The 26,987-nt window shown below is 56.3% G+C and overlaps 9 protein-coding genes across 9 annotated transcripts; 3 read left to right on the top strand and 6 right to left on the bottom strand.

Annotated features, from left to right (window-relative positions):
• Window positions 1-622: 622 nt before the first annotated feature.
• Window positions 623-1,241, bottom strand: EsH8_VIII_000438 (AhpD-like protein; the record flags this gene model as incomplete). The annotated part of the gene is made up of 3 exons (XM_083269480.1): window positions 623-870; window positions 939-1,000; window positions 1,090-1,241. The coding sequence occupies 3 exons, from the start codon at window positions 1,239-1,241 to the stop codon at window positions 623-625; spliced, it is 462 nt and encodes a 153-aa protein (XP_083129248.1).
• A 617-nt stretch (window positions 1,242-1,858) lies between these two features.
• On the bottom strand, window positions 1,859-4,050 carry EsH8_VIII_000437 (general substrate transporter; the record flags this gene model as incomplete). The annotated part of the gene is made up of 9 exons (XM_083269479.1): window positions 1,859-2,007; window positions 2,128-2,512; window positions 2,567-2,735; window positions 2,808-3,077; window positions 3,150-3,267; window positions 3,336-3,358; window positions 3,421-3,541; window positions 3,604-3,783; window positions 3,840-4,050. 9 exons carry the CDS (start codon window positions 4,048-4,050, stop codon window positions 1,859-1,861), a joined length of 1,626 nt encoding a protein of 541 aa, XP_083129247.1.
• Window positions 4,051-7,693: 3,643 nt separating this feature from the next.
• EsH8_VIII_000436 (pyridoxal phosphate-dependent transferase) lies at window positions 7,694-9,329 on the bottom strand (the record flags this gene model as incomplete). Its single annotated transcript, XM_083269478.1, has 3 exons — window positions 7,694-8,764; window positions 8,972-9,031; window positions 9,114-9,329. The coding sequence occupies 3 exons, from the start codon at window positions 9,327-9,329 to the stop codon at window positions 7,694-7,696; spliced, it is 1,347 nt and encodes a 448-aa protein (XP_083129246.1).
• A 2,193-nt stretch (window positions 9,330-11,522) lies between these two features.
• Window positions 11,523-12,731, bottom strand: EsH8_VIII_000435 (uncharacterized protein; the record flags this gene model as incomplete). The annotated part of the gene is made up of 3 exons (XM_083269477.1): window positions 11,523-11,763; window positions 11,841-12,562; window positions 12,615-12,731. The coding sequence occupies 3 exons, from the start codon at window positions 12,729-12,731 to the stop codon at window positions 11,523-11,525; spliced, it is 1,080 nt and encodes a 359-aa protein (XP_083129245.1).
• A 1,108-nt stretch (window positions 12,732-13,839) lies between these two features.
• Window positions 13,840-15,498, top strand: EsH8_VIII_000434 (major facilitator superfamily domain-containing protein; the record flags this gene model as incomplete). Its single annotated transcript, XM_083269476.1, has 1 exon — window positions 13,840-15,498. The coding sequence occupies one exon, from the start codon at window positions 13,840-13,842 to the stop codon at window positions 15,496-15,498; it is 1,659 nt and encodes a 552-aa protein (XP_083129244.1).
• Window positions 15,499-17,207: 1,709 nt separating this feature from the next.
• EsH8_VIII_000433 (chaperone EMC4) lies at window positions 17,208-17,870 on the bottom strand (the record flags this gene model as incomplete). Its single annotated transcript, XM_083269475.1, has 3 exons — window positions 17,208-17,280; window positions 17,334-17,686; window positions 17,742-17,870. The coding sequence occupies 3 exons, from the start codon at window positions 17,868-17,870 to the stop codon at window positions 17,208-17,210; spliced, it is 555 nt and encodes a 184-aa protein (XP_083129243.1).
• Window positions 17,871-18,685: 815 nt separating this feature from the next.
• Window positions 18,686-21,319, top strand: EsH8_VIII_000432 (adaptin N terminal region-domain-containing protein; the record flags this gene model as incomplete). The annotated part of the gene is made up of 5 exons (XM_083269474.1): window positions 18,686-18,730; window positions 19,077-19,261; window positions 19,317-19,392; window positions 19,448-19,812; window positions 19,864-21,319. The coding sequence occupies 5 exons, from the start codon at window positions 18,686-18,688 to the stop codon at window positions 21,317-21,319; spliced, it is 2,127 nt and encodes a 708-aa protein (XP_083129242.1).
• Window positions 21,320-24,899: 3,580 nt separating this feature from the next.
• On the top strand, window positions 24,900-25,794 carry EsH8_VIII_000431 (ubiquitin-related domain-containing protein; the record flags this gene model as incomplete). Its single annotated transcript, XM_083269473.1, has 2 exons — window positions 24,900-25,578; window positions 25,640-25,794. 2 exons carry the CDS (start codon window positions 24,900-24,902, stop codon window positions 25,792-25,794), a joined length of 834 nt encoding a protein of 277 aa, XP_083129241.1.
• Window positions 25,795-26,432: 638 nt separating this feature from the next.
• Window positions 26,433-26,953, bottom strand: EsH8_VIII_000430 (proteasome maturation factor UMP1-domain-containing protein; the record flags this gene model as incomplete). Its single annotated transcript, XM_083269472.1, has 2 exons — window positions 26,433-26,870; window positions 26,948-26,953. The coding sequence occupies 2 exons, from the start codon at window positions 26,951-26,953 to the stop codon at window positions 26,433-26,435; spliced, it is 444 nt and encodes a 147-aa protein (XP_083129240.1).
• Between the last annotated feature and the right edge of the window lie 34 nt (window positions 26,954-26,987).

The following is a 26,987-nucleotide window of genomic DNA, read 5'->3' as shown; positions in this document are numbered from 1 at the left end:
CATCTCCATCATACATTCATCATGCAGATCCTGAAAGTGTCTGCTATTGCGGCAATATTTCTTGGCGTCGCTCAGGCCTGCACGCCAGGAACCTATAGGTTGGCGATTCCTGGGCTCGTCGTTGGGAGTTTCCACGTCGTGTTGCTAATGACTGCACGCTCAGATGCGATGTTTGCGGGTGGCAAGATGACGACAATTGGTACTGCCGTGATATTGTGAGTCAAAACTTGTTCACGCAAGTGTCCAAATTCTGCCCATAGTGCTGGCCCAGTCCGGATTATGGGTTTATGTTGGGGTAATGACTAGCTGCTAACCGAAACGTGACACAGCAAGTCTGTGATATCAGCAGCCGATGGATCACAACGCACAATTGCCGCAGCTTTGGATTCAACATCTGGTGCAAGCAGAATGGAAACAGCTTTACCTGTGGATAAGGGAGTCTCGAGGATCAGACCCCTTGGTTTGTACACAATACATGTTACTTCATAGTGCGTCAGTATTGCTAAGTTGGTTTTTATAAAACAAAAATGGCTTTCTGCGATTTTTGACGAGCAATATTGAGTAGATGTGAGGAGACATTAACCATGTATCGCTTCCAACCCCTGTTGAACCCTGTTGCTTTCTACCCAGACTTCTTAAAGCTTGGCGAGACCTCCGCCAGCTGTCTCTGGTGCTCCCCCTTCTCAATCATGTCCTTTAGAACCTCATCAGCTACCTTCATGGCCTGGACGCCAGCTGGTGCGCCGCAATAGACTGTCGCATGAAGAATCGCCTCCCGGATCTCGAGCTCGGTGAGCCCGTTCCTGATAGCACCCCGTATGTGGATCCCGAACTCGGCCCAGCTTTTGAGAGCAATGAGCATGCCGATGTCTGGCACCGGTTATGAGAATACCGCACAAATGGCCGATTGGTGTATGATGCGGCTCGATGTGACTTACTCAGAAGGCTTCGCTGCTTGCGCTCCAAGCCAGGGCGTGACCAAATGTTTCCCCAAGCCCACCTGATTGCAGCAACGATTAGAATCTTCAGCTCAAGTGCGTAGCAGTCATTCGTGGACTACTCTCAGATGGTTCTCTCTCTGTCTCTTACTCGGTGATGAGCTGTTGCTGGGGGTAGGCAAACTCGCTGGAGCCATTGTGCAGGGCAGTCTCGACGTAGGCCTCGCCAACCACTTCGCGGCGGTTCCGAAGGCCAGCCTCGAACAGTTCGGAGCGCAATTTGTCGATATTTTCCGAAGACATATTGTCGTGTCCGTGTTTTTTTTTTTCGTATCAACGATGGGCTGCAGGTGAGGCAAGGTCAAAAGTCGCGGCTACGGTACAGGAGCCAAGAATCTGTCTGGCCAGGGGGGGTTTTGCAAAGAAGCACACAAGTCGTCGTCCGGATTCGGCAGAGCCACGGGCCAGCTGAGGGAGGGGGGGGGGGGGGGGGGGGGGTTCCGCAGCTCAAAAAGAATAGGAATGTTGGGCGGGCGTCGATTCGGTTCGCAACCGGGAGGGATCAACGCTCACCCCGCAGTACCCCGACGTCCCGCACGGCATTGCGGGACTATTCCGAACGCTATTCCGATATCCCGCTCCTCATCCCGCCCCCCCTCTCAGCCAGTTTCCTGTGAGGACTTTTTTTTTTTGGTCTTTGGGGTATTTGACGTCTTGATATTGCGCATTTCGCTATTCACTTGGTGTGCTCACAATGTTTTTTTTCTCGTGGGGCAATGAGGGTAATTCAGCACGCGGAATACTGCGCACCCTCAATCAGACTCGATTCGCAAACGCAAAGCTTCATTAACTCGTACAAACAACCACCACCGTGATTTCAGATCCCTTCCGCGATACCGTGCCCACTAAACATAGTCGCCTCAGACCTTGGACTTGTTTTCGACATTTTCATGAACCTCGGCCTTGCCGCCGCCGCTCTTGACCTCGCTGACAGGGTCCATGTCCTCGTGGTGGATAACCTTCTCGACAGCACCGACGGCCTTGTCGGCAAGGGCCTTGTCCTCGAACACTAGTGGGGCGACATTGTTAGCAATTGTCTCGCCTCTATACAGCATCCGAAGAAGAACCCATTTCGTGATTTGACGGAAAAGGAGGCGGGGGTGCCGCCACAAGAGGGTCCAAAACTTACAGAATGCCAACTCCTCCAGGGTCCGTCCCGCGGTCTCGGGGAACATGAAGTACACAAACACGACCTCGAACCCGAGCCAGCAGCAGTAGCTGATGAGATACCTCCACGACGAGTTTGCGAGGCCGATGGGGTTGACAAAGGTCGTGAAGAAGCTCGCCAATCTCCCGAAGAGCTGGAACAGCGAGATGCCGCGCGACCGCAGGGCGTAGGGCCACAGCTCGACGAGGTACGTGTACGTCAGCGCGTTGTAGCCAATGTTGTAGCAGGGCGAGTACATGAAGATGAAGAAGATGGTCGTGATGGAGGCGGCCTGGTTCTTGTAGTCGTTTTCGAGGGCGTGCACAGAGCGCTCCATGGCCACGGTCCAGCTGATGTAACAGAGGAGCTGTCATCTCATTAGCAAGAAGACCTTTGCCATTGCCGTAGCTGTACCACTTACGAGTGAGATCGTGCATGCCATGTACATGACGCGGCGCCGGAAGGTACGGACGAGCAATGCGACGACAACGCCGCAGATGAGGGAAAAGCCGGCAATGCCCAGGTTGATCTTTTGTTTGACGGTGGAATCGGTCAACCCGACCATCTCAAGCAGGTCGCCGAGGTAGTATCTAGGCACTCAGAGTGAGTTTCCGCTGGACGCTATGGAGGGGGTGAGGGGGTGTAAACTCGAGGCAACTTACGAGATGAGCGTGTTGCCTGACCACTGAGTGAAGAGGCCGAGCATGGCGCTGAGGAGGGCTCGGCGGCGCATGCCGGCCGTGTTGAGGAGGTCCATCCACGACTGCTTCGAGGCCTCCATCTCCAGCGTGATGACGGTCTTCATCTGCGCCATCTCGGCCTTGACGAAGTCGGAGTCGCGGTCGCCCTCGGCGTGGTACTTAGTCAGGATCTCGTACGCCTCTTCGCCGCGGTCCTTTGTGACGAGCCAGCGGGGACTCTCTGGCAGGAATCTGTAGGCGCGCATGCTGGTCAGCCCGAGGTAACGAAGGCACGGGGAGGACATCACGCTGGGCTTTTCTTACAAGACGAAGCTGATCTGCAGGAGAGAGGGACAGATCTGGAGGAGAGACGGGATTCGCCACGCCCAGTTGCTCTTGATGTTGTTGGTGCCGAAGCAGATGCCGGCGGCCAAAATTTGACCTAGCGGTTTGTGTCAGCATTCGGGCTGCCCTGAATATTTCTCAAAGAAGGGTTTCCGGTTTAATTACCAACAAAGTAAGCGACGTTGAAACTGTGAGAGTGTTAGCTCCTCATACTTGACACTCGCGGATGCTCCAACGCCTGATGACTTACAGAGAAGTGAGAACCGGACGCTCCTTGGGGTAGCTGAGTTCACCGATCAAGGACGAGCCGGAGACGATGCAGGTCGGGATGCCGAAACCAAGAATCATGCGGGCAACAATGTACATGCCGACTGCGACACCCAAAGTCAGTTTTCCATATCCCCGGACCTCCATCTCTTGGAGCCAGACGTACCGTGCTGAGAGCATCCTTGGATGATGGCGCCCACGACCATGATGCAGCTGCCGCCGAGGATGGACCATCGTCGCCCGAGCCTGTCGTTGACGATCGGGATGAAGGGGAGGGACAGGATGGCGCCGAGAGAGTAAGCCGCGGCGATGATGCCCTTCAAGCTGCCCTGCGGGTCACCAAAGTCTGCCGAACTAGGTCAGCCCCGATTCGATCCCCTCTCTCCGTCTCCCGTGACTTACAGTTCTTCCAGTAGGGCACGATCTGGAGCGCATTAATCATTTGGGAGTCGAAGCCAGACGTCAGCTCGATGCCCATGCACGTCGGGAAGAGCATGAAGTAGAGGTATCGCAGGTTCGGCTTCCGGTACCATGGCACCTTGTCCTCCTCCGAGATGCGGGTCAGGATGGGGTCCGACGCCCCGGTCTCCTGGGTGCGCTTGATTTGAACCATTCTGGCCGTACGTTTGGGGTTGGCAAGATTGGGCACGAGTGAGGCGTGTGTTTCTGATCCGCGACAGCGACGGGGAAGGAAACGAACGTTGAAGATGGAACGACGAGGATCGGAGACAGAGTTTATATCCGCTGGACGGAGGTATATGTTACCGAGTCCTTGTCCCTGGGCGGAGAGCACGCTTTCACATCTCCAGGATTGGGCGAGGTCCACCCGGCTACTTTATACGCATGTAGCGTAGACCGCATTTTTGATAGAGCAGGAGGTATTACATGGCATCTACTCGCGAATCCATGCACAAACCGGCATGGGGACGCTGCGGCGGGAGAGCGGGAGAGGGAAGCGTGCCCAGGTTGTAGAAGGTCCGAATGAAATGACCGTAGCATCGGCCGCACGTCGCAAAGAGCCGGCTGCCAAGGAGCTAGGGGGGGGCATTTATCCATCCAGTGACAAAACACGTTCATCTCTTTTAGACTGGAGCCCTTTGGGTGGCAGACCAGTCAGCACTTGGGCGCACAGGCAGCATGCGGGGAAGCGTTCCCCTACTTCCCCACATGGCCTCCCCCTCATCCCCATGGGCAGATGGTGTTGTGCTTAATTTATGGGTGTGGTTGGGCGTGTTTGAGCGGCAACTCCGCCCTCTGTCCGCTAGGCGGCTCATGTGTGGTTGGAGAAGAGGGAACGGCATAGACCTGGTTTGTGCGTAGTATGGGGTATGGAGACTGGTATCAACGTCGACTTTGCTTCTCTTCGGAAGACTGCTTGCTTGGGGGTGTGTTATCAAAGGGGACTGGCCTTGTTCGGTCTATCGGGAGGACCAGGAGCGAGATCGTCTCTTACGCCGAGGTTATGTGTGCGGAACTCCGAGGCCAGCAGCAGCAGCAGCCGTTCTCTACCACCACCACCACCACTACCACTCGGTCGCCAGAGGAATTCAGTATCAAACTATCCATACCTCATCAACTCAGGCCCTCCTTCCGCTTGCCACAAACATATTTGGGCAACGACTGCCTTGGGTGGTGCCAAAAGCAAGTTACCCACCAATCACCTACCAAGTCAGGCCTTCTTGGCGTAGGCATGGCTGCAGCTATTTCGAGGTTCGAGCAAACCTGCTGCCGCAAATGAGAAAAACATGTCCAATTGCGCTGCAGGATGGTCACGCGGAGGAGCCCATTACGAGAGGTTGTAACACGGCACAGCTGGTCTAGCTGGGCTGGGGGAGGTGGGATGCCGAAGGGGGAAAAGAAAGGCAGGATGAAAGAAAGAATGCAACCCTGGTGATCCTTGGGGAGATGAGATGCCCCGACTTCTGGCTGACCACAGCTGGGAATATGCAAGGCGGTTGCATGCCGACTTGGAGTAACCCGCGTGGGAGAGGGGGAGAGAGGGAGGAGGTGATTGGCAACCACATGGTGCCAGATACGGATGAACCCAAGCGCTCTGGCTCATGTTTTGGCCCGTCCCGGTCGTGTGGTTGACAGCACATAGGGATGGATGGATGCAACCCGGGCCCCAAGTCTCACCGGCTTTCTGACTGGCTCCCTCGGACTGCTGGGCGCAGAGTGTCAGGGTTTTCGACGACTCATCGGGAGCACCCCAGCTGGGACTGTAGTCCTCCTACCAATGTTTAGAGCACACACGAGGATGCATCCGTGACGCCGGGGGGTTGCCTCCAACTTCTCCAACCAGTGCCCTCCCCCCCTTGTCCTGCTTCTCATCTCGTTTGATCCGGGAGAGAGCAGAAAGGAGCTTGCGGGGAAACACCACCTCGGTCCAATTGGAGATATGCCATAGACCTTCTGACTCGGGCCCAGGACCGTCCCCGGATATAGATTACTTTCTCTGTTTGGGGAGGAGAGAGGAGAGAGCCGGTGCTGGGCCCCTCTGGCCATTCCCGCCATCTTGCCATTGGACTCTGAGAAAACAATTAGAACCTCGAGGGGTGTTGCGGAGCAATCATTGTCCGCCAAGGGCAGGATACAAAGTCCAAGAACCCCCACAAAAGCCCGGCAGGGGGTGGGAGCGAGCATCGACCACACCATCTTTCTCTGCCGGCATTGCGGGAGGCGGGGACACTGTTAGCCGTAAAGACCCGAAAGAAGGGCCGATTGCCACGAGGCATTGGGACTAGATAATCGGGACGTCGTCCCTGACTTTCGACGTTGTGGCTCCTCCAGCTCTGCTTTGCATGGACCTTTTTGGATATGCTTAATTCTTTTTATTAATTTTTATTTTTATTCTTTTTGGGCGCATCAGTTGTCGTCATTGTTGTTGTTGGGGTTTTGAAGGATTTCCCTCCCCCGATTTTGCAAATCAGGGTAAAGCAGACAGGCACCGAGGACAAAAAAAGGGGATAGTCATCATGCCATGCGCCGCCACCTACGACAGGGCCGCCTTTGACCCGTACCCGAACCCGGACGACCCAAAGCACGTCACGTCCCGGCCAACGACATTCTTTGAGGGGGGGCTGCTCTGTCCGAACAGAAAGGGCCTGCAGCGCCAGCTCTGCTGACTGGCCTTTCGTCAATGGACTGGGCATGATATTGGGGGCGGTTGAGGGACAAAGGAGGGGGAGGGAGTGGGCGTGTCGTTGACCCCGAATCCTGCTAGCCTGCCAAGCCGAACCGCAGTTCCTCCTTCCTACCCAAGCCATACCGAATTCGACTGGGCCATCATCCGTCCGTCCATCTCATACGAACCTCGAATGCCTCATCCGTGGGAGGGGAGTATGGGGGGAGGGCTGCCCTGGGACTATCTGCCCAATGGAAATTACCAAGGCTCCATTGATCACAGGTTTGATGCCCGTACCGGACGACACAAGACTTTGGAACACCCGCGTCCCCCGCTTCCTTCGAGCTTTATATTGCGCCCAGGGATGTAAGCATGCCCCCGGACGGCCTCGGCCGTCCGGGCCCAGGAGATGAGCAGGCGAGCAACTCTTGCGGCCAACGTCCCCCAAGACGCGCGCATAGGTCACTCGATCCAGAGCCTCGGTCATTTCATCTTCAATCTCATACAGAGATCGTACGGGCATGTGGTAAGTACCAGCCCGCAAAGGACCCCTGGATGCTGCCGTGTAGTCCCGGCAAAAGAGTCGGCGTCCGGAGGGGCAGCAGCACCAATTATCGGACCCCGTCCGTGGCCTCGGTATTCAGCCTATGTTGTTGCTTCTGTAAGGCAATCCCAGGCTAGCCAGGGGAGGGGGTATAATCTCATGGAAGAGCACACTCGAGAGCTGCGGAGTACGGGAGCGGGGTACAGGCTTATTCCTCTCAACCTGTAAACCGGAAATGTGAGTATGATGCGAGTGAAGCCTCGGGGCCAAGGCCGCGATGCGGGTAAGTCAAAAGGGGCATTTCGCATCGCATCAGGTCACGCAATGGGGTTGCAAAAACAGCTCGCGCAAAAAAGAACAAGTGGTGATGGTTGATTACTCCAGAGCTAGGAAATCTAGAATTCCTTTTTCTTTCCCCATCCTATCTTTCTTCCATTTCCTGCCGCACATTTGTGGTTCGTCCAGATTGTGCAGACCGACATCCGGGGGCCATCTCATCCCCGTTTCCCATTGAGCCGCATTTGGTGCTCAAAAAACAAAATTCGCCGTTTACATTCATACAAGCGCATCAAGGTCTCCCCCTTCCCCTTACTGAGATTCGCGGACGACCTTGTCCACGGCCTTGGCGAAGTACTCGACATTCCTCGTGTTGAGGCCGGCCATGCTGATGCGGCCGTTCTTGGTCATGTAGACGTGGGCATCCGAGCGCAGCTTCAGGACCTGGGTCTCGGAGAGACCGGTGAAGCTGAACATGCCGATCTGGTCGGTGATGTGGTTCCACGTGCCGGGGGTGCCGAGCTCCTCGAGCTTGGAGCGCAGGGCCTTGCGCATGTCGATGATGCGGCCGGACATGGTGCGCAGGTTGTCCTCCCACTCGGCGAAGAGCGCGGGGTCGTTCAGGATGGTGCTGGCGACGCGGGCGCCGTACAGCGGCGGGTTGGAGATCTCCGAGCGCTGGAGGATGGCGAGCTGGGAGGCGATGCGGGAGGTGGTGGCGGCGGCGTCGGAGGCCGGGGCGGTGACGAAGTGGAAGCAGCCGGCGCGCTCGCCGTAGAGACCAAAGTTCTTTGCGAAGCTCTGGGCGATGAGCAGCTCGAAGCCCTGCTCGATGAAGTAGCGCACGGCCCAGGCGTCCTGGGCAAGGTTGCCCGAGGCGAAGCCCTGGTAGGCGCAGTCGAAGAAGGGGAAGTGGTTCTTCTGGCGGCACAGGGCGGCGATCTCCTTCCACTGCTCCTGGGTCGGGTCGACGCCCGTGGGGTTGTGGGCGCAGGCGTGCAGGAGCACAACGGAGCGGTCGGGGGCGGCGTTGAGGGCGGACTTCAGGCCGTCAAAGTCAAGGCCCTTGGTCTGCTTGGAGAAGTAGGGGTACTGGGCGATGGGCAGGCCGACGTTGCCGAAGATCTGGTTGTGGTTGGCCCATGTCGGGTTGGAGATGTAGACAGTGCGGTTGCCCTTGTAGAACTTTGCAAGGAAGAGGGCGCCGAGATGGACGGCGCCGGTGCCGGAGATGGTCTGGACGGAGGTTGTGCGCTTCTCCCGGATGGCGGGGGAGTCGGCGCCGAGCATCAGCTCGTTGGCCTTGCCGGTGAAGCTCGTGATGCCGGCAATGGGGGCATATTCGTGGTTCAGTTCGGGGTCGTTGCGAAGGATCTCATCGGCCTGCGTTGCATCATGGCGGGGTTAGCGGGGGTGGATAAGGGGTAAGAAAGTGGAGGGAGGGGTGAGGGATGAGGGGAATCTCATCAAAAATAGATGGTGCATCAGCTGCTGCGTGACACAGCCGACCATTTTTCTTGCTGGAGGCCGGAGGAGCCGCGCGACAGGCAGCAGAAAATTTGCAGCAGAAGAAAACAAACTGTGACGCACCTTCTTGACGACGGGCAGAACCCAAGGCTTCGCGTTGTTATCGCGGTATGCTCCAATTCCCTAGACAGAGGTGGTCATGTTAGCACAGGCAAGGCAGCATAGCAAAGCAAAGCAAGCACAAGCAGGAAGAGGGTCACCCCACCAAGTCGACCTTGTCCTTGCTCTCGTCGGCCCTGTAGGCAGCCATCAAGCCAAAGAGGGGGTCCTCGGGAGCTTGGGGCACCGTGTCGGCGGGGAAGTTTGTGGTAGCAACGGGCGCCATGATGTGCGATGCAATGTTGCGTATTCTTGAGAGAGTTGAGTTGTTCTGAGGAGAGGAGGAGGAAGAAGAGGAAGACGATGAGGAATCGCCGGGCATTTTCAGTGTCGGAGCTTTCGTGAGATGGAACGAGTCAGAGAGGGTCGCCTGGGGGTGGTTATTATTATGGCATCAATAGTGGTACGATTTAGACGGGCGAATGGGAGGCTTTGCGATTACAGGCGCCAACTGTCTGGGCCCCCGGGGTTACGCTTCCACAACTTGGACGGGGAGCGGACATGCGCCTCCATCGACCGGGCTCTAGCTAGAGAGAGCTGGAGCCCCGGTGAGGTAACGAATTCCAGGAACAGGCGGCGGCTCGATGCGCCGTTTGGTGTGGTGTGGTGTGTACCCCTCTGGGGACTGGGGGAGGTGGGTGCTTGCTTGCTTACCTGGGGGCTGGAGTGGGCTAAGGTCGACGCTGTGTCTCGCCGAGTGTCTCGTTCCGGCGCCGGGAGTTGCAGACTTGCAGTTTGCAGTTGCAATGACGGCGGCAGCAATGCAGAAAATAGGCGTGCTGATGCAGGGCAGGGCGCTCTCGTTCAAGGGGGGGGACCGGGACGCTTGTTTGCTCGGACAATCGGAGGTTGGGAAGCTTGGGGCTTTGGGGGGAGGAATTGGAAGGATGGGGAAAAGAAACCTGGCACGAAACGTAAATAAAGGTACCTTGGGCGAGGGCGTATCCACCGGGAGCGGACAAGTATCTCGTAAGTTGTTGCTCGAAACGGGTGCGGACAGGCGGGGTTTATCTGTGGATGGATGACTGACTTGCTTGGCTGGATAGATTTGCCAAAGATGATGATCTCTAGACGACTGGGATGGATGTGATGGACAGGGCAAGCAAGATACCGAGCAAGAATCGGCGAAGTGTCGGGCCACGATCGGGAATGTGCATTCAAATGTCTACCCCGACCTCTCTTTCCCCCCTCACCAGCATGACGCGGGGGGGATTGCGCCCTCTCTTATCCTCCCGCCGTCGGCTCCCAGTGGCCCTCCCCCAAGCTACACCTGTGAGGTCACCGCTGTGGTGGGCCGAGGTCTCGGGGGACGACCACCGCCCCCATGACTCTCCGCCAGGCGGCACCACCACTACCACTCGATGCATCTCTCGACACATGGTTCAAGTCCTGTTTTGCCTGTCTGGGGCTTTTGTCACACATTGCTGGGTTTAATTCCCGGTTTTCTTCTGTCTGGCTGGAAACTCAATTGCAATTCGGGGCGGCGGGCTGAGCTGGGGGATCAGCACCGTCCCATCTCTTACAAACACACGCTGCGCCCGCCTGTCGAGGTGCGGTCCTCTTACGAGATTGAATGCCATTTTTAATATATAAACTGCCACTGTGCAGAAAAATACCCTCTTTTCGATATCATGAGACTTACCACCAGATAATGAGTCCACTCCCTCCTCGGCACTGACAAACCCATTCCCTCAAACACACAAAGTACCATGTACCGTTTCGCACATGACATGCGGTTTAACAGCGCCAATCAGAGCCTCCTCACATTGCGATAGCTTGCCCTTTACACCTGCCAAACAAAGCTCCGTCTGCACCCCAGAGCTCCGTAGCGCAACCTGGGTCGGGGAAATGCCGGTGCAGCGATACCGAACACACCGCAACGCGCAATGACCCTTCTGTAGACGCACCGTTGCCAGTGTTTGCACGAGGCCGGTCATCCTTCAGCCTTCAATTAACTCGACATGGTTTAGAATCAGAGGTCACCTGGCCCTGGACTGATTCCTCTCCCCCAGCATGTGACGCCGCTATACGCACTTGGTTTCACATGCCAAAGCGCCCAACCACCTTCTGCACGAGAGACTTGGGCCAGGAACCAAACCTAACAGGAAAACGCAGAGGGATAAAAGGGAGAGACAGAAGGTGGGGGAAGAGCTTAATGGAGTTAGGGACCAAGTAACTCTAGCGATGGGCGTTTAATGGACTTTTAGGTATGCTCGGAACGATACCCGGCAGGGGGGTCTTCAGACCTTCTAGATCACCTTCCCCAATTATTGGCCGAAGGAATCCAAGCAGATACCTCCTCCGGGTATCTCACCCCGCGACCAGGCGGCCCTCGGCCATGTGATACTCTGACCGAGGTGAGGTCGCCTCGGTTGCATAACGGCCATGTCAAGTATCACTCAACGCCCGCCCTCTATTCACTGTTACATATTCACTGCGATTCACTGCACCTGCACCTCCTTGCAAAATGATGCCCGACGTTAGGCTTCTATCGAGACGACCTCATAAAAATCGCTTAGATGATCAAATCCCAGAGAATCAAAAACGCGCACAACCCTGCCGACGCGAAAAAGGTATACCTCGCCGCGCTGGGCCGTTGTGTCGCCTTCTTGAGCTGCTTGTTACCGCCCCCAACGTCCGTCGTAATGTTTTCCGAGTCCGCCACGAGCTGTTCAATGTGTGCTGATTGCGTCGCCAAGTTGCCCACGAGCAGCGTCTGCAGCTCCGCAATCTCGAGCAGCGATTTCTCTGCCGTCCTGTGCAAGCCCAAATATGTTAGCCTCCTGAATGCCCTTGACACATGCACAGAGAAGTGCTGGCGGCTGTCACGTACCTGACTTTGTCCAACGTGCTGTTGTAATGCTGGAGCATGTCCTGGTTGCCCTGCTCAAACATCTGAATCTGCTCTTCGGTGAGGTCTTGCCGGGGGTCGTACGGCCCTCCCTCATCCGGCAGCAATCCAGACTTCGCCGGCGCCTTCGTCGCCGCGCTCTTGCTCATCGACTCGTAGAAGTTCCCGAGCTCCGGCATCGCGGTGCCGCCCCCGGCCTTGGCCAGCACGCTCCGGTTCTTCTCCATCTCCCTCGTGAGCCTCGTCTCCATCATATCCTGCTGCGTCCGCCCGCACAGCTGCAGCCCTTTCCTCAGCGACTGGATGACCTCATTGCGGTGCTGCCCAATGTCCCTCGCCTTGGCCTCTACCGCCAGGTGCTCTGCCGTCTTGCCGCTGTCGCTGGAGCTACCCCCGCCGGTGGAGGCGCCCGCCGCCCACGCGCCAAGTGCACCCAGGCCGCGGGCGTACTTCTTGCGGATGATGGCCGTCTCGGTCTCGCGGCGGAGCTGCTCCGACGCATCGAGCGCGGAGATGCTAGCGTTGAGCTCGCGGAGCATCTTCTTTGCATTGGCATCGATCTCTTCGCGGTCGCGGTCCGTGAGCTGGCGGGGTTGCTGACCGTTGCTGCTGGGGCGGATGTGCGTCTTGCGCGGCTGCGCCGTCGAGAGGTAGGCTTGTCGGACATCCTTGAGCTCGTTGTGGAGGTTCGTGATGTGAGAGTTCTGGAGGACGTTAGGGAGGCTTGTCTCGCCAAATGACAAGACCGCAACTGACTATTCTGTAAGCCTCCTTCAGGAAGCCGTCAATCGCCTCTAGGCTGAGCTTCTTCTCAGTGACGATTGGCGCATTGCCCTTCCGAAGGAGCTCATTGAAGACTGGTGTGATGTCCATACTGGCTCTGCTGAATCCGTCCGGTTCCCTGAGTGTGCGATGAAGATTGAAACCTGTCACCTCGGCTCTGGGAGCCTGCTACTTGCCGGCGATAGGGGAATCAGAGCATCAATGTAGTGCGGATTCGTGGTCATTTCCACACCAAAGCTGGGGATTTGGAAAGCTGTTCTCCAATGACGTGGCTTTGGCTCTTGGGTGCACCAGCCACACTTGTTCTTTCGACGGAAGAACCCACTGTTGATGTGGCTGTGCGGTGTAGCTGACTTTCGCCCTGCACTACGTTCGGGGCTGCATCGGCAGGTCGGCAACGGCGTCGGCAATATGCACGAGCCACCCTCCACTCCCCCACACCGGCGCGGTGGAAGGCCCCTTCGCCGCCAATGGGGACTTCGGTCAAAGATTTCCTGGACCCGGTTTTGTTCTCACGATTGCAAAATGCCATGTACTTGATGGTCTTCTGAGGCGAAAGCTTGGTTGACGGTGGACTAGCATTATGGCTAAGATGCCCGATCTCGGACACAATAATTGCTCCCGAAGAGTCGAGCGACACCTAGCTTGGCCTAAGAGCACAACGAGACTCTAGTCAACGCAGATCATCGAGCCGAGCTGTAGGCAGGCTCTGTTCCTACCTATCCACGGCCTGCCCCGATACCGCACCGAGCATGTGTTACAGATGCCATTCTCGGTCAATGCCAGACAACCCAACTGCCCAAAATGGGCGGGCTTTTGTGGAGGCAGGGCCCGGTCCGGGCGAATTGCGGAACCTGCAAACTGCGGTAGCCCAGGTGCCGGCTTTCCAAGGGTGTGGAGGCGATCCAGAACGGAAATAACATCATTGAAGGGTGGGCGGGAACAGGGTCCCGCTTACGGATACAGACAACGAGTTTTGCAGGAAAAGAGTGCCTTTCTCACTTGCTATCTCTGCCATTTCATGTTTCTGTTGAGTTTGATCACGATGCTCTGATAATTAAAGATAGTCGTGACAGGAGCAACATCGAATAGCAGGCCGACGCGCAGCATTACCAGAACTGTTCTTCTCTCACTCAATCCATTGTGTTATCTGTTCCGCCAAAGTAACGCTTGGCATGTCACTGCCGTCTAGATAAGCATGGGACAAGACGAACTGAACCAAAAGGGCCACCGGGAGGAGCAAACCAGATCCATCTCGCCCCTGAGCTCTCCTGAGCCGTCGATAATTCCAATACCATCAGCTTCAGATCCCGGACTCGTCGACGAAAAGGAGCAAAATGAAGCCACCACGGACGGCGGGCCCGGCACGACTCAGGAACAAGCAGACCCCGAAAGCCTCACCCGCCAACCGAGCGGCCCAGCCTACAGCGTCTTCTCGCCCTCGACGAAGCGCTGGGTCGCCTTCATGGCCTCGGTCGCCTGCTTCGTGCCGCCCATGTCCGCAAACATTTACTACCCGGTTCTGGCCCCCATCGCCGACGATCTGGGCGTTTCCATCGCCCTCGTCAACCTTACGGTCACCTCATACATGATCCTACAGGCCATCTCCCCGACAATCTTTGGCGATTTTGGTGATATGGCGGGCCGCCGTCCGGCGTTCCTTGTGGCCTTTAGCATTTACCTGTTCGCCAACATTGGCCTTGCCTTGCAGCGCAACTACGCCGCCCTATTGGTCCTCCGCATGCTGCAAAGCGGCGGGAGCAGTGGCGCCATCGCGTTGGGCTTTGCCATGGTCGCCGACATCTCCATGAGCTCCGAGCGCGGGAAGTACATGGGCATCGTGGGCGCGGGGATAAACGTAGGGCCTACCATAGGCCCTGTTATTGGCGGCGTGCTGACGCAGTACTTCGGATGGGCCTCCATTTTCTGGTTCTGCGTGGTCTTGATCGGCCTGTGGCTTATCCCTTATGCCTTGTTCATCCCCGAGACGTGCCGCAACGTCGTGGGCAACGGCTCCCTCCCGCCACAGCCGTGGAACCGTCCCGTCGTCGACCTCATCCGCCGCCGCCGGCTCAGGCACAACAGCGGCCTCTCCCGAAGCGAATCCGCGGCGGCGGCAGGGCAGCCGAAACGCAAGCTCCGCTTCCCAAACCCAATCCGTTCCGTGAAGATCATCTTCGAAAAGGAGATGGGCCTGGTGCTCGCGTACAACAGTTTGCTCTACGTTGCATTCATTTGCGTCGCGGCGACCCTCGGCACCCTCTTTCGCGAGATTTACGGCTTCACCGACCTGGAGCTGGGCCTGTGCTACCTGCCCTACGGCGCCGGCTGCGTTGTCGCCAGCCTGGGCCAGGGCTACGTGCTCGACTGGAACTACCGCCGCATAGCCCGCAAGATTGGCTTCACAATTGACCGCCGCAGGGGCGACGACCTCTCCAAGTTCCCCATCGAGAAGGCCCGCCTGCAGCCCGTGTACCCGGCTGTTGTGGTGGGGCTCATCGCGCTGGTGGCGTATGGCTGGGTGCTGCATATCGAGACGAGCGTCGCCGCGCCGTTGGTTCTGCAGAGCATCATCGGGCTTACCATAACGGGGTCCTTCAGCATCATGAACACGTTGATCGTCGATCTGTTCCCGGATGCGCCTGCTACGGCCACGGCGGCGAACAACCTGGTGAGGTGCGCCTTGGGTGCTGTTGGTACGGCTGTCATTGAGCACATGATTAGTGGCATGGGAAGGGGTTGGTCGTTTACGTTCTTGGCTGCCTTGTGCGCGGTGCTGAGTCCAATGTTATTTGTGATTGTGAAGAAGGGCCCCGTGTGGAGGAATGAAAGGCGGACGAAGGAGGAGACTCCATGATTGGGTACAAACGGACGGTTAAGGCGTTTAGTGCAGCAGTAGAGTGAGGTCATGATATCAGGTTAAACCAGGCTGGGTTTCAGATCCAGAACGGTTAAGCGTTCTTTCCAGGTCAGATTCTATAATTATATCTCAAGCCGTGTGTTGCATTCTCCATTCACGTGTGAGAATGGTTGAAGTACAAGACTCGTGCCAGAACCAGGTCATGGGACAGCATCCCGACTTCGTGAAGATGTTGTTGTGGCTCACATGAGCAAGCACAGTCGATTCGCGCAGCTTCGGAGAGGCAAGACTCTCCTTCCAAACATTAGATGGTATTTCGGATTTTAGAGTGCTATGGCTGCACCTGCAAGACAGACTCAGAGGTTGGTTTAGCGGATACATCATCCCTTGCAGGCCAATCCGTCGTATTCTAACCTGCCTTCGTGCTAGCTCCGTCTAAGATGGTTTGAGCCTCTTCCAACATCATGTCTCAGCTGACTCTGGAGAACACCAGCGTCCATCGGAAGACTACCATATTTTGAGTGTCGAGTTAGATGCAAAGGCCGGGCCGCATCCGGCTTTGCTAACGACTATGGCACGCGTGGCTGTAGGCAAGGCTATCGGACTCTTGGTCCGCTCGATCTGCCTACAAACTCTGCTTTTTTCGTTCGTGATAAACTCATCCCTAGCATTCCAAGCTTCTTTGTTTGTTAAGTCGGGAAGTGACCCCCTGATGTGAGGTAATTGTTGTTCGTAGTATTGAATACATCGGGCATCGTGATGCTGGAGACGAAGTCCTCTCGGAACCCGCCGATTCTCCTGGCATTGAGCACCAAAGGTGTCCATCCAAGGGATTACAGTATCTCACAAGCATGTAGTATCTACTGCGAACTCTAACATCTGGTCAATGACTAGACGCCAACTTGTCGAGGTGATTCTCCGACGACTCTTGAAATCCTGCCTCGTCGGCTTCTTGGCATCCATCTCCTACCGTACCTTCTGGCTCGACTGGTGAAGCCATGGCGCACCATAAACAACATAAAAGCCCTGGCTGTCTCTACCGATAAAGGCAAGAACAGCCCCCTTCTCGTACTTATAGATCAGTCTGAGCATTGTCGAGAATTCAGCTATTAAAACATCATGAAAAATAAGGTAAGGTGGCATACAAAATGCTACCTAGGCTCAAATCCAAGCTTACTTCAAGCCTAGATCAACCGCGATGACATTGCCGTGGATAGAGAGCCAATGCATACGCTTCAATCAACCCAGACCCCACAGATTGAGGAACGAGAAAATGTGGACTTGGAAATCCTAGAAGAGGGAGACGACCTGGCAGGCAACACGAGCCATCCGGAACAGCCTCTGAAGGGAGCCAACCCGTGCGGAATTTGCGCCCACAAAGCCCTCGTGATAAATGCAATAGTTGATCGCCCTTGGACAAAGCGATCGAATATCAACCACGTCGCGACTATGGTGAACGAAGGGATTGCGGGCCAATCTGTTCATGATCCACTTAAGCGTTGGCTTGCCGAAACCATCGATAATCAACCGTACAATAATATTGCCGAGGTAATAGTACCGCCTGAAAATAGGGATGGGTTGCGGATGAAGGGGGACAATGGGAATGTGACATCAACTGTAGCAACGGCTGGCGAGGCTACTATGTGAGGGGCTTCACCAGGGTATACGGTTGAGATGGTAATAGATGTGTCCATAACCTAAGTCGTCTATAAAGCGGCCGCCGAAGACTCCAAAGGCTCTCTCTGAACTTCCCATGCCAACCAATCTGATCGCGTCGTCCTGTTGTCAAATTAACACTGTATCCATGAGTGAGATTTGGCAGTATCACGTACGGTAGCAGACCCATAGAGTTGACTTTCCAAACTGCCAAAGCGAGTGCCACGAATTGCATGGCGACGTATGCCAGCTTAACCTGGAGCATCTTGCCCTTATTGGTCTCTGACTCGAATCGTTCGAACGCCTGGTTGACCGCAGCAAGACCCATGAGAGGGTTCTTGAAAGCCATGAAAACCATCATGATGCTGAAGATCTGAAGCGAGTTGCCAGACATGTACATCATGATAGCTGTCATGGGCAAGTTCTTGACGGGTGCGAGCGCGGTCTCCCATGCCTTCTTCACCTTCAGGGTATCCATCTCTTCGGGAGTCTGTTGCTTTCGCGGCTGGACCTTCTGATCCTTTTGTTTCTAAGCAAGTTTGTCAGCGCGACTGCAGGCCGGCGCGGGTCCAATAAAAGCCAACCTTGGAGCTAGAAGAGGTTTGCGACGGATAGCCTGGAGGGTCGGAGATGCCAGGAACCTTGGACTTGGCGGCTGGGGGGGACTGCAGGTCCGCCACCCATCGGGGAACCTTGCCATTGACCAGAGTCATCTTTGTTTGTTTGTGTAGATATTGTTGATCGATCGCGTGGTCGAGAGCTCGGGGACGGGGATGCAGGTGGTTGAGACGAAAGCTAACCCACGCTTGCGTTGATGACGAGCGGACGTTGACTCAAGGTCCCCACACAGCAAGTCGGCTAAACTCAGGCACGCACGCCAGACACGCGGTTGGTAGCGGTTGTCAGCGTCTGGCTCGCTTAGCCTTATCGGCTGACCGATAAGCCAGTTTCCGGCCTGTCGCACTCCACTGCGGAACGGCGGGAGCTTGGGACCCAACGTTTACTTTCCCCTTAAACACCTGGAACCGAAGCGGATCGCCCGTGAGAACCGAACGACGACAGACCGCAATCGCCCGTTGCAGCAAACCGACGACCGCCGAGCCCACGCAGCGACACCCCACGGACGCAACAGTTGGCGCAACGAAAAGGTCCGCCGGCATTCAGCTCAACGACACGCTTATCAAGCATCAACCTCTTCCATTGGTCGCAACCCCCGGCCCAACGACGCATGTGACATCCTCTGCCTCTGCACCCCTCCCACCATCCAAGACAAGTCGAGGAAACACTGCGGCTTCCCGCCAACTTTTGCAACCTTTTTCAATTGGGTGGCTTGGCCCTAGTCCAGGGAAGCTAAAGTCCACATTGATCGCGCAGCTGGGCGTGAGGGGTCCGTCGTGCCATCACCCACCACCACGCGATCTAGCACCGGCAAAGCTTGTTGGAGACCCGTTCGGAGGGACCTGTCTAGAATTCGCAGTACATACCACCTTACCGACCGCGGTGTCTTATAAAAGAGGAAGTCGTCACCATGTCGAGCGCGCAGAGCGGAGGTGACTCCAAGTTGTTTGCCAGGGTAAGCTCACGTTCCTTGTCTCTCTCGGTTCCGTCTACAAGCACATCCCATTGTTGGACATGTTCCATCATAATGCCCTTAACTTGTCCACCTTGACCCCTGTCCCAACTCTAAGGACCTGACGATTTGGGCCTGACCTACAAACTGGCTTCCCCGCCATCCCCAACGTATCAGCCTTGCTGTGCCTCACGGCCTCTAGCTCGTTTCCCCTCCAGCAGTTGGCTTGACAGGCCAAGTCTCTCCTAATCACCCACTGCCTTGGATTCTCTCCTATGAACCGCCCAACATGTTTATGGCCTACGTGCCCCCGCCGGCTTATGTTATCAAACATCTAACAACCTCCAAGGGCAAGGTAGCTGAGCTGCGGCTTGAGCTGAATAGCGGCGGCAAGAAGGATAAGAACAATGCGAACAAGAAGATCGCCCTCAAGAAGATTGTCGCCAATATGACCATGAGCAACAATGATATGGTCGCGCTGTTCCCCGACATCATCGGCTGCATGCACATTCAAAGTCTAGAAATCAAGAAGATGTATGGCTACTCGGCAGTTACGCGCGACATGGACGGATATTGACTATTCTTCTAGGTGCTTCTTGTTTCTGGTCAACTATGCAAGGATGCGACCGGAGATTGCCATTCAGGCGATTCCCGTGTTGGAGCAGGTGGGCGCAGACCGGCGACCTAGCGCATCGAGACAGTTGACTAACATCATTCCAGGATATGGAGGATCACAACCCCCTGGTCAGAGCGCTTGCCCTTCGAACCATGTCGTATATCCACGTCCGAGAGTTTGTGGAAGCGACTGTGCCTTTGGTCAAGCACATGCTGAAGGATGCGGACCCCTATGTGAGGAAGACGGCAGCTTTCTGCGTCGCGAAGCTCTACGACCATGACCGGCGCATGATTGAGGGTTCGGATCTTATCGACAGACTTAACACGCTGCTCAGAGATGACAACCCCACCGTAGTAGCCAGCGCCCTGGCAGCCTTGATGGACATTTGGGAACGGAGCGATGCCATTAAGCTCACTATTGATTACAGCAACGCCTCCAAGATGGTGGCCATCCTGCCTGACTGCTCCGAGTAGGTGCTTCGTCCCTTTCTTCCCGATGAGTCTACTAACCAAGGATTCAGATGGGGTCAGACATATATCCTTGAGGCGCTCATGTCGTACGTCCCGCAGGAGTCGGGAGAAGCCTTGCTTCTTGCTGAGCGCATATCGCCGCGTTTGTCTCATTCCAACTCGGCCGTTGTTCTCACTTGCATCCGTGTGGTCCTGTACCTCATGAACTACATCTCAGATCAACGACAGATCACGATACTATGCAAGAAGCTGTCACCTCCCTTGGTAACTCTTTTGGCAAAGGGGCCAGAAGTGCAATACCTCGCGTTGAGAAATGCGCTCCTGATCTTGCAGCGCCGACCCGAAGTCTTGCGCAACGATATCCGCGTCTTCTTCTGCAAATACAACGATCCCATCTACGTGAAGGTTACGAAACTAGAACTCATCTTCATGCTGGCCAACGAGAGCAATATCGACGAGGTTCTGACCGAACTTAGAGAGTACGCAACCGAGATCGATGTTCATTTCGTACGAAAGGCTGTACGAGCCATTGGCAAGTTGGCCATCAAGATCGAACCGGCTGCGCGGCAGTGTATCAACCTGTTGCTCGAACTGGTGGCGACCAAGATCACGTATATCGTACAGGAGGCCACAGTCGTTATTAGGAACATCTTCCGCAAGTACCCCAACCAATACGAGTCCATCATCGGCACCCTCTGCGAGCATCTCGACTCACTGGATGAACCGGAGGCGAAGGCGGCTATGGTGTGGGTCATCGGACAGTACGCAGACAGAATAGAGAACAGTGATGCTCTCCTTGAGGACTTCTTGTACTCATTCGCGGAGGAGCCGGTAGAGGTGCAGTTGGCGCTGCTCACTGCGACCGTCAAGCTCTTCATCCAGCGGCCAACAAAGGGCCAAGAGCTGGTGCCTCGGGTGCTGAAGTGGGCAACGGAGGAGACGGACAACCCGGATTTACGAGACCGAGCGTACATGTATTGGCGGCTGCTTTCAACGGACATGGCGGCAGCCAAGCAGGTCGTTATGGGCGAGAAGCCGCCCATCACGGCCGAATCCGAGCGTCTGGACCCGGCGACTCTGGAGGAGATGTGCCTCAACGTGGGAACGTTGGCTACGGTATACCTCAAGCCGGTGCAGACAGTCTTCCGCTCGGCAAGGCCGAGGAAGCTGTTGGACTCGCCGGCGTTACAGAAGCACCTGCTCCCGACCTCGATTGAAAACCAGAAGAGCCTGAGCATGCTGGGCATGGGCGGACAAGCACAGGATATCAACATGCACAGCCAGCACGTCGACCAAGGGGACGGAAACCTGGCCCAGGCCGTCAGCGATGCAGATGCATACTTCTCCAGCATCGGGCCCCAGCAAATGGCGGCGATGAGAATCGACCAGGGAGACGTGTTTGGTGAGACGACTGGGTACGAGACGGGTTATGTTGTCAACCAGCACGCGCCGCAGCAAGTGGTGCAGCCGGCGCAGGGAAGCAACGGGGACCTGCTTGTCCTATAAAAGTAGGCGGACGAGAAAACGACTCAGAGGGAGTTTGCTACTGTAGACTACGGATCATATACTCGATATTCAGTAATGGCAGAGAGAACATGTGTTGATGATTGGGCAATTCTACCAAGTTTCAAGAAGAGTTCGGAGTTTTCTCCGAGTGAACTAGACGAGTGGCTCTACTCGGTGAATGACAAAAACAACGCTCTTTTGGGCCAAGGTTTAATCACGTTGGGTCCATCGCCCTTTTGACGGGCACTCCGGCGAGTTCCCTTGATACATGGCGCAGGCGCAGGGTTGAAATGTGGTTCAGACAAGGACGAGATAACACGTCGTGGTGCGGGTGCACGAACGACGACAGGTGATTAGTGGCGGGCCAGACGGGAAGTCTAAAGGGCCAAAACCTTGTGATCTGAGCGTGGGGCGGGGGGAGGGGGGAGGGGGCTTATAGAAGAGGGCGCCGGGGAAAGGGGAGAGAAAGAGCGAGGGAGAAAGAGAGCGTGCGGAAAGAGGCGCAGAGCTGAAGGCCGGCTTCGACAATTGATGATAGTGACGAGACTGGGTGGGTGAAACTCGGGCGCCAGACCGGTTCTTGGGCTGGATATGGTGTGCTGCTTGGCGCTCGGCGGCTTCGCAAGCAGGTGGGGGGAGCATCCACCCTCCCCGGCGAGGACACTGGACGCTGGACACTCACTGGACGTGGAGTGTGGACGGGTTTATCGGTGGGATGGATGGGCATCTTGGCCGGGGTAAAATGAAATAAACAGAGTGTTGAGACTGGGGATGTGGAGATTCCTCCGTGCGGGAGAGAGAGACACTGGAAATGGGGAAGAACGGGGGTCTGCCCCATGCTTCCGTCTCTGTTCCTGCCCCCCCCGCCCGATGAAGATGTCGGCGATGGTGTAGACTTGCGCTACAGACTACAGACTACATAGATCTATCGGATATCAAAGATGGATGGATCCAAAGAGGGCAGGAGATTCGGCCCCCCTCCCCCCTGGGGGTTTGATGGCAAGACCTTGGACGAATGACGAATGGGGTTGGAACTCGGACGCCTTTTCCCGCTGGAGCCGTGGCATGGAGCGAGCCGACAGATGACCAGACCGCAAAGCGACGGACTTTTTTTTTTTTTTTTTTTTTTTTTTTTAAATCTGGGTGCGTCAGAAGCCCCGCGGGATTGGCGGGCTCTTGTTTGCTGCTTTCTCCAATGCCATGATCTCGTCATCAGGACCTGTTCATTTGCCTCCCTCCCTCCCTCCTCCGACCTGTCTTGTCTGACCCTCGCGGCAGGTAGGGCAGAGGAGGAGGGGAAGGGGCCTCGTCCTCCAGGACCGGGAACCGCCTAATGAACAAACACAAGACGTGGAAAGATCGTGCTCTGCTTCTATTTTCCGGTCTGGAGGGGCCGAGCGTGCCTGACTGTGGTCTCTGTGCAGCAGTGAGCCTGAGGAGAGTTTCTGGTTCCTGGCCGTCTTATCCCATGTTCGGAAACCGAAGCAACACCGATGGTACCTGAGTGGGATAAACAAAGTGGCGACGCGACTCCCTGCCATGGTGCCTGTCCCTATGTCTATCCCCCAGATTCCCCTAAAAAAAAAAAAAGATCCGTTCCCCATACGCGTATGGGGGTTGGGGGGGTTGCTGAAACAATTCACGTCTTTTCCCACGTTGGAGGCATTGAGTCGGGGACACACTGGAATATAGATTTGGGATGGCCTAGGCCCGGGCGCCCAGGAGCCGCAGTCTGGCTAGCAAAGAGGAGAACGCAGATACGGCGGTCACGCCCAAGATAGATACGTACCCGGCCTCAATTGGCTGGCTGGGACACTGGCACTGCACTGGCATTTGTTGAATCTGCACCTGGGACTGACTTGCTTGCGCTTGCGCTTCTTCTCTGTCGTGTTTGCCAGTTGATCCTTCCATGCACCACCGCGAGGTACATTGTACAGTGCGTGCGGTTGAAATGTGTCATATCAAAGATAGCGTCCTCTTTACCTTGAGCGGTAATGGCGGGGGCATCCTTGGGCGCCGCGGTCAACTTTGCCATTGCCCCCCCTGCCCGCGCGCTAGCCTGGACGAAGCCTAGCACGTAAATACAGTGCGATATTGGGCAATCAGCGTGGATTTCGCACGTGACACCTTTGGGTGCAGGAAGCGGCCGATCCGACAGGGGAAATGGGAAGCAGAAGGGAAGGGCGAGCTGGGGCGGGCCTTTCCTTTCTTTCATGAGCCAGCAATTCCCTTGTCTGCCCTCCACTCCGCCTCCGCCTCCCGCCCCCTCCCCCCAAAAAAGAGAGCATTTTGGCTGTCGCATTCTGTTCTTCTCCCCCGCCCCAAAAGAGATAGATGCTTGGCAGGCAGGAAGTTTATCGCAGCATATCCTAGACCTGCAACGGGCAGAGAAAAGGAAAGAAAGGGGGAAGAATCGCAGCAGACCACGCGCGCTGCTCCTACAACGGAACAACGGTTTGCTGCTGGCCCTCCATCGCCAGCCCTGTTTCTTAGTACTAGTCACCAACCCACTTGGCCTTCATCCGCTACATACAGCGGCGTGTCTCATTCCCACACCGGGTCTGTCACTGATTACCTGCGCCGCTACAGAAAAGGGCAACGTCACCAGAGGCTAAACTTGCTAAACCTGAGAGAGGCTTGAGGAGGGGGAACTCGACAATCTTTGAGCCCGAAATCAGCAGCTGGGAATTGGACAGAGCCCGTGATACCCGCTGCATCACAACATCCTCGACCCTTGATCAGCATCTGCTTGTTGCTGCCGGTACCCGCCGCCGCCGCCGCTGCCGTCGCTGTCGCCATCGCTGCCGCCCGCCGCCGCTGTTCTGGCCAGGAGATCCTGATAGGCGAAACAGACTGTACGACGAGACTTAATCCCATCTGCTCGGAAATTCGACGGGAGCCGACTCAAGACCCCTTCGTGACAGCATTTCCCTGGTTCTCGTCCCCTTCTGCCTGCCCTACCTGCCCGACTGGCTGACTGACCGACCGGACCGACCGCTTGCCTGCCTCAGACAACGTGGAAGCGAGGTGAAAGACACCACACCTGCCGCAGCAGCAGCACGAACCGGGACGGGACACACTAATTTGCTCCAGTCCACCACCACCCGGCGGCCCTCCCCAGCGAAACGGGCTTATTGCCGAGCCATCCAGCCCAGCAAACAGCGCCCACGCCCAGTCGGCCTCTCCAATTCGGTCCCCATATTATCCATCCTTCCTTCCCTTCTCCCACTTTGCTGGATTGGATGCACTGATCACTCACTCACCTTCCCATCCGTCTTCCCGTCACAACCCCCCCCCCAATCCTGGCAACTGCCACAACACCGGCCTCGCTGCCAACGCCAACTGGTACCATCCCCGACCTGCGACCGACCGTCTCACCTGACGACAAGAATTCATCCTCCCCAATTCTCTCCACGAAACATCGATCTCATTATCGAAATACCGTCACACCCCCCCTTTTTTTTCCTCACCCGCGACCTGCCGCATGCGTTGAGCAATTGCACCCGAGCCACCCCAAGTACATTCGTCAGGAGCCCGTATTCCTCCTAACGGCTCGCCCTGCCTAGGCTCGCTATCCGCCATGGCCGACACCAAAACAGCCGACGCCAACATGAGCGGCGGTCAACCACCAAAGGATGGCAACGCTTTGCTGGCCGAGCCCCAAGACGCAGTCCCCATGAAGAACCTGTCGCAATCTTCATCGACCGAGACCGATGCCGCCGCAAACACAAAGACGACGACGACTTCAGCAGACAGGGGTCCCAGCCCCGATGCATCAACAAAGCCAGAAGCCAGCAACGACACCACTGCTGCTGCGGCCGCGACCGCGACGACGACGACGTCCGGCGACGCCGACGATTCAATCGAGCCGTCCACCAAGGGAAAGGAGAAGGAACCCGCCGCTCAGTCAGAGGTCAAGAGCCAAGACGACTCGATGGCCATAGGCCCCTCGGTCGACGATGTGCAGGCTGTCAACAATTCCCCATCAGATGGACCGGTTTGCAACATCACTTTGCTGTTAACGACTGGTGCACGACACCCCTACAAGTTGGATGAGAAGTACCTGACAAAGAGAAATGTCAACGTCCCTGGATTGACAGAAGCGGGAAAGAAGGACCCGTTCACTATCAGCGTCTACACTTTGAAGGAGCTGATACTGCGGGAATGGCGCGATGAGTGGGACTCCAAGCCAGCAAGCCCCAGCAGTATACGATTGATTCATTTTGGAAAGTTGTTGGACGACAAGGACCAATTGAAGCGTAAGCACTGTCCCGCCGCGGTATTTCCCTCAAGGCGTGACCTTGCTAACACCCTCACTAGAATACCACTTCAGCGCAGAGGCGGCAAATGTCGTACACATGACTGTCCGGCCAGCTGATATCGTCGAGGAAGAAGAACCTAAGGGGGGCAATAAGTCAGCCTCTGGCGCCGGCCGCAGCCGAGAAGGCGGCGGCGGATGCTGTGTAATCTTATGATCGAAACGGCTTCAAGGTCGATGTTTTCTTCTGCGACCACTTCTTTTACAAGAGCCATTCCTTTTCAGTAGGGAGAATGTCATGCATTGAAGACAGGCGGGCGAGGAGGACGTAACAGACCGCCTTGGGCCTGGCTGCTCTGCCGTGGTAAACGATACAGAGAGGCAGGGGCCGGGCTGGTGTCATGGTTTCGACGCTGCTTGCATTTTCAGATGTGCCCACAACGGGCTGGCTGGCCTGGTGAGGCTTTCGGGTTAGGTGTTGCTTCGGGTCTTCCTCTTTATCTTGCCTTGTGTGCTTCCCTTTGGCGGCACTCCCCCAACATCCATCGAGCGTATTACAAAGAGCGAAGACGATACGGGGAAATCAGGAGTACGGCGGCGTATCATAGCTTTGTGTATTTGTTCTGTTTATGTTTTCCCCTTCACGCCCGTCCATGGGTGATTTTGTCCATAGGATAGTAGAACGCATTCTGTTCCCTCTTCCCTGAAATCGAGGCGCTCTAGCGGATCTTCTATGGTCTTGGTGTCCCTCAGCCGCGCCGTTCAAATGTCATTGCGCATGTCGTAGTAGTACAACTCCAATCATCGTCTTCTTGCTCCCTTCCTCACCCCCGTTTCCAGGCCAGCTTAGGCGTTTCAAATCTTCAGCTTCCTCTCCATCTCGTCGTGCAGGCCGACGATGCCCACGCTCTCGTCGCCTGTGTAGACGTCCTCCCACGAGATGCTCGTATCCTTGCCGCGGAGGATTTCCTCGTGGAGGCTGGCCTTTTGACCGCCGAGGGCGAGGGGCCGCCACTCGCCGTTCCGGGTGATGTTGAGCTCCATCTGGCGGCGGATGGGCTCCGCAACGCCAAAGGCGCGGCGCAGGGTCTCCATGCGCATGTTCTCCTGCGTGGCCTCCCAGTTCTTGAGGCGGGCCTCGAGCGGGTGGGCGCTCGCGGGGACGTTGTTCTTCGCGTCGAAGGCGCTCTGGCCGACACCAGCGCGGAGGGTGTCGTGGATGCCAGGGGCCGAGGGGGCGGCGGCACCGGCGGAGTAGGTTGTGGGTTGGTTTGCGGCGGGGACGATTCGCATCTGGGAGAGGGTTCTGTCAGTTTCTGTGTTTTTTTCTTGCCGTCTGGGACGGGAAATAGCATGGGGTATGGACGTACAGCCATCTTGAACTATTTCGGGATGGTTTTGGTCTAGGGT

The sequence above is a fragment of the Colletotrichum jinshuiense genome, chromosome 8, assembly GCF_051148585.1.
Source record: "Colletotrichum jinshuiense chromosome 8, complete sequence".
Lineage (NCBI taxonomy): Eukaryota > Fungi > Ascomycota > Sordariomycetes > Glomerellales > Glomerellaceae > Colletotrichum > Colletotrichum jinshuiense.
Note: the sequence above shows the minus strand (reverse complement) of the source record. Positions and strands in the feature narration are given on the sequence as shown.